This window comes from Cyprinodon variegatus, unplaced genomic scaffold, assembly GCF_000732505.1.
Source record: "Cyprinodon variegatus isolate N-32 unplaced genomic scaffold, C_variegatus-1.0 Scaffold367, whole genome shotgun sequence".
Taxonomy (NCBI): domain Eukaryota; kingdom Metazoa; phylum Chordata; class Actinopteri; order Cyprinodontiformes; family Cyprinodontidae; genus Cyprinodon; species Cyprinodon variegatus.
Window position 1 is genome coordinate 9,601 of NW_015150820.1, and position 10,696 is coordinate 20,296.

The window sequence follows — 10,696 nt, forward strand, 5'->3', positions numbered from 1 at the left end:
CCATCCATCCATCCATCCATCCATCCATCCATCCATCCATCCATCCATCCATCCATCCATCCATCCATCTTCTCTTATTCCATCAGGAATAAGCGGGCTCATCTGCCTATCTCTGGCAGTATATGGGCAAGAAGCAGGGTACACCTGGTACAGGTCATCAGTCTGTGTCACAGTGCAACAAAGCAGACCACACACACACAAACTCACACCGGACTTTTTAGATATGTTAGTTAACCTAACAGTCATGTGTTTGGAAGGCTGGAGAGAAGAGAAGTGGACAACATGTAACCTCCATGCCTGGGCCAGGAATCAAACCCAGAATCTTTTTATTGCAGGGCAACTGTGCCAGTCCTGGTGGCAAGTGTGGCCTATGCCTGCCCCGAAATGGAAAGTGTTTACTTCATTAGGGGTTTTGTTTGTGCTCTGGAGAGGCCAACTTTTTATCATTCCTATCTTTGATCTGTTAATCACACAAATCAATCAGAAAGCAAAGGCAACGTGCTAGCCAACTACACATAAAGGAGATAGGTCGTTTATTTAATTTATTTTTTGAGTTTTATGGCACTAGTAGCTTGTTTTTTCAAAAGTAGACAGGAAAGGGGGTGTGAGAGAGGTGTAGAGCTTGTTTTTTCAAGCTGACAGGAAAGGGGGTGTGAGAGAGGGGAAGAGACATGCAGCAAAGGACCACAGGCCAGATCCAAACCTGGGATAGCCACGTAAAGGAGCAAGGCCTACGTACATAGGTTGTGATGCCAACCACTGCGCCACCGAAGCATGCTCAGAGGGAACAGGTCGTTGAGGTGGCTGTGGTCACTGTGGAATGCTCAGTAGCGCATTGGGTAGCACTAGCGGCTTTCAGCAAGAAGGTTCTGAGTTAAATTTCCCGGCCCGGGGTCTTTCTGCGTGGAGTTTGTATGGTCTCCTGTGGGTTCTCTCTGGGTAGTCCGGTGTAGGTACCAGAACTGCTCGGGGCCCTGTCCCTTCTTATAACGTCAACATATAGCAACTCCTCTTGGACAAACCTTATTGCATCTGTTTCTTAAAGATCATATCTCTTTTGGATTTTCAGCATATTATTACCTATATTTGCTATTATTTTACATTTTATTGCCGATCTAAAGTAGCCAAAAGTAGAAAGCAATCATTGTCAGTCTTGAAGGAGCTCTGCCATTTAACAAGGTGACAAAAAAATCTTAGCTTATTCGTTATTCTTTTAATAAGACCTGAGGGCAGTGGAGGACAAATGGGACATCTTAAAAAATGAATAAAGAAAACAGTTATTGCATTAAAACTAACGGTTGTTGTTGGCACAAAGTTAAAGTAATGTATCTTAATATGGCTAACTGACTAAGCTAAAACAGGCTAACCTGTTAGCTACTGTGCATAGCTAGCCGCAGTGCTACCCAGATCTCCCCATTTATATCATGGTCTTGCAGTTACTTTGTTCACCATAAACAGATTTTATTCAGTTCTGCTATCGATCAGGTAAAATTTTATTGATCATTAGATACGCTAATGTTACAGATACTCCTGACTCAGCACATGGACGCTGCGTGATGCTATTATCATTGTCTAGGTAACCACAACGTTTTACATCATGTGGCAACGTTCAGCCAATCATGTAGTATAACGTCACTGGTATGTGCAGGACCTATGAGCAGATTTGGTACCTACACCAGCTTCCTCCCACAGTCATAAAACATGGCTGTTGGGTCAGTTGGTTTCTCTAAAGTTGTCCTTAGGTGTGAGTGTGTGTGTGAATGGTTGTTTGACCTGTTTGTCTCTGTGTTACCCTGTGATAAACTGGCGACCTGTCCAGGGTGGACTCCGTCTGTCCCCCGTAGACAGCTGGAGATAGACACCAGCACTCCTCTGGACCCTGCTTGGAATAAGCGTGAGAGAAAATGGATGGATAGTTTACTGAACGATTTTATTCTCTAAGCATTTTGTGAATAGTCAGATAGCTTTAAAGTGAACTTTTAAAGCACAGCCAGCCATCATCAGGTTTGTATATTGCACTAAGAGGCTTTTTAGCATAGAAAAGCAAAGGGTTTTTAATGAATTCCTTGTTTCCATGCAGGTATAAAGCATGTGCCTCAAATATATCGTATGCTTTTGTCATGGTGTTACAAAGTTCAGACCCAAATGCAGAAAACCGAACAGAGAGACCAGGGAAAAGGTTTAACGGGTTTTAATTGAAGTGAAACAGAGGGAGTGTTGCTCTGAACACTGCTCAACCGGTACTGTAAAGAAGACACTGCGGTTATTTCAGGCTCAGTGGGGAATTTGACTTTTTAACTTGGAGAAGAGGATTAGGTTGCCGACTCACATTTCCAGAGAAGTTGTTGAATCCTTGACTCCTGTCTGTGTGCCATGGTTCCAGAGTTTGTATGATTCAGTGGAGGGCGGAACAGGGTTGACCCAAAATGCGGTTGATTGTTGGTGAACGGAGAAACTGACTGCCACTCTGATTTCCTTCGGTACTTGAACGGGTCGTAGTGGAGAATAATCAATTTCTCAGTGTGAAGCTCAAACAATCTCTTGGGGAAAGTGGATCCAAACCTCCCGTTTGAACCCCAGCTCAGTTTAAAGCTCAGTTGATCCTTCCAGGGAGTGAAGGTCCAAGAAATCCAGTTTGCAGGATGACTTCCTGCCAAGAGGCAAAGACAAAAACAAAGTAAAATTCAGGTTGACAAAAACTCAGCTTTACTCAGCAAAACTCAGCTTGGCTAGAGTACCAAACACTGGCAACACTCTGGCGTCTAAGTAGTGGCAGTCAGCAGCTTAAGAACACTCCATTTAACGAGGAAACCATCAGCAGGTGTGTGAGGAGGCGGACCAAAACCAAGCGCCTCCTGGTGGATGAAGGGAGACAAACACAGAAACACAAAAACAGAGTCCTGACAGCTTTGACTGGTTGTTGCAACTAAGGTATATTTTCCAACTTGAAGCAACTGGTAATTTATTAAATTGCCTTAAAGCAACGAGTAAAGCAAATATTGGATGTTAAAGGTCATAAAAAAATCACAAATAAATGAGTGAAGCCTTTAAAAAACTAATTGCCAAAAAGAAGGTAATATTGTACTGTCACATGTTTAAGTATCCCCTTGACAAGTTGAAATGCTATGTCCTCTGTGTGTGTGTGTAAATTTTTTTAATGATTTAAAAGTAATGTAAACTTCATTGTATTGTACTGTCACAATTGCATTTATGCATCTGTACCTGATATACCTTTAAGCAATACATGTCTCTGTGACTAAACGCATACTGTCTCATGGGTCATTTGTGGCTTATGGTATATAAAGGACAAAAGATTTGTACATGACAATATGGATAAGAAAGCAGACTGCAAAAGGTAAGAACTCGCAGATGTTAAACATTTCCCTGTTGCAGGTTTATAAAATAATGTTTCTTTCAGGTTGAGACGTCACATATAGCTGGAAAGAAAAAGGCTGCAAAACCTTTTAACAGCGGAGCTACCAGAAGAAAAAATAACAACAAATATGGCTGCTAATTCTTCCTCTGTACATTTTTTTATACTGCCAACACTAGGCTTACCTTCTACAAATATTTATCCAGCATTTGTATTTGGTACACTTACATATCTTATAATTGTATTTTGCAATTCATTGCTAATACTAACAATTGTTGTGACTAAAAGGCTACATAGACCTATGTTTCTCCTGCTTGTTAATCTCCCCATTAGTGACATTTTAGGTGCATCAGGTTTTTTTCCTCACCTTGTTTTCAGCATTTTGACTCAAAACAGAATGATATCGCCTCCTGCATGTATAACTCAAGCATTTCTTATTCATTTGTATGGTACTGGAAACATTCTGGTCTTAAACGCTATGGCATATGATAGATACATAGCAATATGTCACCCACTAAAGTATAATACTATTATGACTTCAAATATCGTAATTAAAATAATTTTGTTTATTTGGATTTTAGATTTCTTGAGTATAGTCGCATTGTTTGCTTTAACTTTGAGGTTAAAGCTCTGCCGGACAAATATAGTAGATATGTACTGTAACAATCCCTCCTTTTTAAAACTAGCCTGTGGGGACATCACAGTGAGCAACATTTATGGAGTATTTCTGTCAATCATCTTAATGGTAGGTTCATTATTAACAATAGTCTACACATATGCAATGATTTTGCGTACATGTGTTATGACTAATAATGCTGATGCCAAGAAAAAAGCGATTCAAACATGTGGGACTCATTTAGTTGTTTATTTGGTCCTGCAAATTAATACTACCTTTACAATCTTTTCACATCGCTTTCAGAATGTGTCCCCTTTTCTCAGAAGGGCTTTTGGGGTGTCTATTTTGATTTTTCCACCATTCTTGGATCCAATAATATATGGACTTAAAACAAAGGAACTAAAGGAAAGTATAATGATGTTTCTAAAAAGGCATATGGGATCAACAAAGTGACTCAAGTTCTTGATGTTATTATGGTCAAAGTATTCTCTCTGTGACACTTTTTCGTTTTGTCTGAGAGCCTCCTGGATCTTATGGTAAGATTTCTTTTTTGTTGTTTTTTTGTTGTTGTTGTAATTATTCCGATACTTAGTATGGACAGTCATTTCTTTCTTTTTTCCTTTTCCTTTATATTTTCAAAGCCCACCAGAGTTTATATCAGCCTACATGACCTATTCAAATGATGCTCTGAATATAAGTAAATTTGAGTAAATAAATAAACACATAGCAGGAAAAGTGATGTACAAATCTTATACACTGAACAAATCCCCACCTCTAAATGTTTTCCTTTTTCTTTTTAACTGATTGTCTTTGTGAAAATGAAAGATTCTTTATTTGCATGACTTTTGAGACTGATTGCTGACTTAAAAATATTTAGTCCAAAGCACCAAATATTAAAGCAAATGTATTTGACTTTATTTTATGTAAAAAGTGGATATAATGCTACATTGTTTGTGTGTTTTTACTGTAAAGTAGCAATAATAATTGTAGTCATTATGAATAAAATATCTTTGTCCTGATCTTTTACAACTTAATTTTATTGCAAGTTAAAATGTTATTTTTTTTCTTACCTGTAATATTTCTTTTAATAAAAAAAATAATAATAATACATTTCATTGATGCTGTGGAGATTACTTTGCATGATGGTTTATATTTTACAAATAAAAATATAAAAGAGCATAAATATAAAGTGTCTTAACTGAGGGCATGGTAGCCAAATGTCCAATAAAAGTGCAATATATACAATATATAAAACAAGGCTTTGGTTTGGTCCACTCTATAAAGCCTTGAACGCAATGCTATTTTTGACATTTTGAATGGAAAAAGCTTCCTGCACGGGAAGCAAAATGTTTTCAAATTTGGAAACAAAGTCCAGTGGATTGTTTTTTATTTTTTTAACTTTTTTGGAATGACTATGACCTAGATGACTGATAATCTTCACCAGCAATATAATATAATATAATCCAATCCAATCCAATTCAATCCAATCCAATCCAATCCAATCCAATCCAATCCAATCCAATCCAATCCAATACAATCCAATCCAATACAATATAATATAATATAATTCTTTAGAAGGGCAGGGGGAGGTGTCTGGGGAGATGGAAGTCTTTGCTAAAACTGCTGCCCCCATGAGCTTGTCCCGGATAAGTGGAAGAGGAAGATGATAATCCATGTACTTGCCAATGCAAGAAAGTAGAAAGAAAGATTATTACTAGAAGTGATAGTGCAGAAGTAACGATTGCAGCACTTTCAAAAAAGAGGTTAGAGTGCATGTTATTACAGTAGATTTGGAAAGTGAGAGCACTGTGGATGAAAGAACTCAGGTAGCTTTCTTTCCAGCACTGAGTCTCAGTTAACCACTGAAGGAGCTGCTCAGCTCTGCAACTGTCTAGCGGAGTGTGTAAGAGATGCTAAAAGTTAGCTTAGCTAAAATATAGTGGGCAGCTAGAATAGAGCTTGCCCTTGTAACCAGCTTTTAGAGTCTCCTTTTCTCTAACTTTGTTCTGTCTGGGGCCAAGCTGATGACAGTGTATCGGAAATGGCCACTCTAGCTCTTCTATAGAGTTTTATGGGACCAGTTCAGTTTATTGGTGAGGAGAAAACCAAGCTACTTATCGACTCCCATCTCCCTTACTTGTGTTCATTTACAGGTGGACACCAAAGTCTCAAAGAACTTGTTCTTCTCATATTTAAACAATCAGGTGCAATAAGTCAATCAGAAAACACTTCTTTTTTTCCAGCTTTTTATTGTCATTACACTGTTACAAGTACAGAGCAATGAAATGTACCCTCTACATTTAACCAATCCCCTTGGAGCAGTGGGCTGCCAATGTGCAGTGCAATTGGAGCAGTGTGGGATTAAGGGTCTTTGCTCAGGAACCCAGAGAGGCAGTCTGCGGGAGTGGGGCTCGAACTCAGAAGGTCTGGATAAAAAAAATAAAAAATAGAATAAGATAAATAAAAAAAAAATTAAATAAAAAATAAGGTCTGGATTCCAAGCGCAATGCCCTAACCACTAGGCAGCCACTCTGCCGCTTAAATGCAAACATCATTTTAGTGTTTGATAATCCATGGGAATTATTCCAAATTATTCCGATAATCCATGGGAATTTTTACAGGAAAAAAAGTGTAATACTATGAATAAGACTGGGTCAAAAATAGTAGAATACTGTAACTATTAGCTAGCTAGTTAGCTTTTTCACATCTCCTTTCTCTGCTTCTGTCTCCTTGAACCCCAGTCGGCCTCAGCAGATTACCGCTCACACTGAGCCTGGTTCTGCTGGATGTTTCTTCTTGTTAAAAGGGAGTTTTTCCTCTCCACTGTTGCTTCAACCATGCCTAGTGTGAAGGATTGCATATGAGTCAATGAGTCAATGCAATCAACTGGTTTTCCTTAGATAAAAAACTTTGAATCAATTTGACTGTATGATCTAGTGAACTGTAAANACCTGTGGCCATGGAAGTGATTGGAACACCTGATTCCAATAATTTGGATGGGTGAGCAAATACTTTTGGCAAATACTATTTTCCAACTTGAAGCAACTGGTAATTTATTAAATTGCCTTAAAGCAACGAGTAAAGCAAATATTGGATGTTAAAGGTCATAAAAAAATCACAAATAAATGAGTGAAGCCTTTAAAAAACTAATTGCCAAAAAGAAGGTAATATTGTACTGTCACATGTTTAAGTATCCCCTTGACAAGTTGAAATGCTATGTCCTCTGTGTGTGTGTGTAAATTTTTTTAATGATTTAAAAGTAATGTAAACTTCATTGTATTGTACTGTCACAATTTCATTTATGCATCTGTACCTGATATATCTTTAAGCAATACATGTCTCTGTGACTAAACGCATACTGTCTCATGGGTCATTTGTGGCTTATGGTATATAAAGGACAAAAGATTTGTACATGACAATATGGATAAGAAAGCAGACTGCAAAAGGTAAGAACTCGCAGATGTTAAACATTTCCCTGTTGCAGGTTTATAAAATAATGTTTCTTTCAGGTTGAGACGTCACATATAGCTGGAAAGAAAAAGGCTGCAAAACCTTTTAACAGCGGAGCTACCAGAAGAAAAAATAACAACAAATATGGCTGCTAATTCTTCCTCTGTACATTTTTTTATACTGCCAACACTAGGCTTACCTTCTACAAATATTTATCCAGCATTTGTATTTGGTACACTTACATATCTTATAATTGTATTTTGCAATTCATTGCTAATACTAACAATTGTTGTGACTAAAAGGCTACATAGACCTATGTTTCTCCTGCTTGTTAATCTCCCCATTAGTGACATTTTAGGTGCATCAGGTTTTTTTCCTCACCTTGTTTTCAGCATTTTGACTCAAAACAGAATGATATCGCCTCCTGCATGTATAACTCAAGCATTTCTTATTCATTTGTATGGTACTGGAAACATTCTGATCTTAAACGCTATGGCATATGATAGATACATAGCAATATGTCACCCCCTAAAGTATAATACTATTATGACTTCAAATATCATAATTAAAATAATTTTGTTTATTTGGATTTTAGATTTCTTGAGTATAGCCGCATTGTTTGCTTTAACTTTGAGGGTAAAGCTCTGCCGGACAAATATAGTAGATATGTACTGTAACAATCCCTCCTTTTTAAAACTAGCCTGCGGGGACATCACAGTGAGCAACATTTATGGAGTATTTCTGTCAATCATCTTAATGGTAGGTTCATTATTAACAATAGTCTACACATATGCAATGATTTTGCGTACATGTGTTATGACTAATAATGCTGATGCCAAGAAAAAAGCGATTCAAACATGTGGGACTCATTTAGTTGTTTATTTGGTCCTGCAAATTAATACTACCTTTACAATCTTTTCACATCGCTTTCAGAATGTGTCCCCTTTTCTCAGAAGGGCTTTTGGGGTGTCTATTTTGATTTTTCCACCATTCTTGGATCCAATAATATATGGACTTAAAACAAAGGAACTAAAGGAAAGTATAATGATGTTTCTAAAAAGGCATATGGGATCAACAAAGTGACTCAAGTTCTTGATGTTATTATGGTCAAAGTATTCTCTCTGTGACACTTTTTCGTTTTGTCTGAGAGCCTCCTGGATCTTATGGTAAGATTTCTTTTTTGTTGTTTTTTTGTTGTTGTTGTAATTATTCCGATACTTAGTATGGACAGTCATTTCTTTCTTTTTTCCTTTTCCTTTATATTTTCAAAGCCCACCAGAGTTTATATCAGCCTACATGACCTATTCAAATGATGCTCTGAATATAAGTAAATTTGAGTAAATAAATAAACACATAGCAGGAAAAGTGATGTACAAATCTTATACACTGAACAAATCCCCACCTCTAAATGTTTTCCTTTTTCTTTTTAACTGATTGTCTTTGTGAAAATGAAAGATTCTTTATTTGCATGACTTTTGAGACTGATTGCTGACTTAAAAATATTTAGTCCAAAGCACCAAATATTAAAGCAAATGTATTTGACTTTATTTTATGTAAAAAGTGGATATAATGCTACATTGTTTGTGTGTTTTTACTGTAAAGTAGCAATAATAATTGTAGTCATTATGAATAAAATATCTTTGTCCTGATCTTTTACAACTTAATTTTATTGCAAGTTAAAATGTTATTTTTTTTCTTACCTGTAATATTTCTTTTAATAAAAAAAATAATAATAATACATTTCATTGATGCTGTGGAGATTACTTTGCATGATGGTTTATATTTTACAAATAAAAATATAAAAGAGCATAAATATAAAGTGTCTTAACTGAGGGCATGGTAGCCAAATGTCCAATAAAAGTGCAATATATACAATATATAAAACAAGGCTTTGGTTTGGTCCACTCTATAAAGCCTTGAACGCAATGCTATTTTTGACATTTTGAATGGAAAAAGCTTCCTGCACGGGAAGCAAAATGTTTTCAAATTTGGAAACAAAGTCCAGTGGATTGTTTTTTATTTTTTTAACTTTTTTGGAATGACTATGACCTAGATGACTGATAATCTTCACCAGCAATATAATATAATATAATCCAATCCAATCCAATTCAATCCAATCCAATCCAATCCAATCCAATCCAATCCAATCCAATCCAATCCAATACAATCCAATCCAATACAATATAATATAATATAATTCTTTAGAAGGGCAGGGGGAGGTGTCTGGGGAGATGGAAGTCTTTGCTAAAACTGCTGCCCCCATGAGCTTGTCCCGGATAAGTGGAAGAGGAAGATGATAATCCATGTACTTGCCAATGCAAGAAAGTAGAAAGAAAGATTATTACTAGAAGTGATAGTGCAGAAGTAACGATTGCAGCACTTTCAAAAAAGAGGTTAGAGTGCATGTTATTACAGTAGATTTGGAAAGTGAGAGCACTGTGGATGAAAGAACTCAGGTAGCTTTCTTTCCAGCACTGAGTCTCAGTTAACCACTGAAGGAGCTGCTCAGCTCTGCAACTGTCTAGCGGAGTGTGTAAGAGATGCTAAAAGTTAGCTTAGCTAAAATATAGTGGGCAGCTAGAATAGAGCTTGCCCTTGTAACCAGCTTTTAGAGTCTCCTTTTCTCTAACTTTGTTCTGTCTGGGGCCAAGCTGATGACAGTGTATCGGAAATGGCCACTCTAGCTCTTCTATAGAGTTTTATGGGACCAGTTCAGTTTATTGGTGAGGAGAAAACCAAGCTACTTATCGACTCCCATCTCCCTTACTTGTGTTCATTTACAGGTGGACACCAAAGTCTCAAAGAACTTGTTCTTCTCATATTTAAACAATCAGGTGCAATAAGTCAATCAGAAAACACTTCTTTTTTTCCAGCTTTTTATTGTCATTACACTGTTACAAGTACAGAGCAATGAAATGTACCCTCTACATTTAACCAATCCCCTTGGAGCAGTGGGCTGCCAATGTGCAGTGCAATTGGAGCAGTGTGGGATTAAGGGTCTTTGCTCAGGAACCCAGAGAGGCAGTCTGCGGGAGTGGGGCTCGAACTCAGAAGGTCTGGATAAAAAAAATAAAAAATAGAATAAGATAAATAAAAAAAAAATTAAATAAAAAATAAGGTCTGGATTCCAAGCGCAATGCCCTAACCACTAGGCAGCCACTCTGCCGCTTAAATGCAAACATCATTTTAGTGTTTGATAATCCATGGGAATTATTCCAAATTATTCCGATAATCCATGGGAATTTTTACAGGAAAAA

At 37.0% G+C, this 10,696-nt stretch overlaps 2 protein-coding genes across 2 annotated transcripts; both read left to right on the top strand.

The window, feature by feature from the left end:
• The first annotated feature begins 3,503 nt into the window (after nucleotides 1-3,503).
• LOC107092087 (olfactory receptor 52B2-like) lies at nucleotides 3,504-4,508 on the top strand. Its single transcript, XM_015386375.1, has one exon. The coding sequence runs from the start codon at nucleotides 3,504-3,506 to the stop codon at nucleotides 4,440-4,442; it is 939 nt and encodes a 312-aa protein (XP_015241861.1). The 3' UTR covers nucleotides 4,443-4,508.
• A 3,075-nt stretch (nucleotides 4,509-7,583) lies between these two features.
• LOC107092088 (olfactory receptor 52B2-like) lies at nucleotides 7,584-8,588 on the top strand. Its single transcript, XM_015386376.1, has one exon. It carries the CDS (start codon nucleotides 7,584-7,586, stop codon nucleotides 8,520-8,522), a length of 939 nt encoding a protein of 312 aa, XP_015241862.1. The 3' UTR covers nucleotides 8,523-8,588.
• The last annotated feature ends 2,108 nt before the right edge of the window (nucleotides 8,589-10,696 follow it).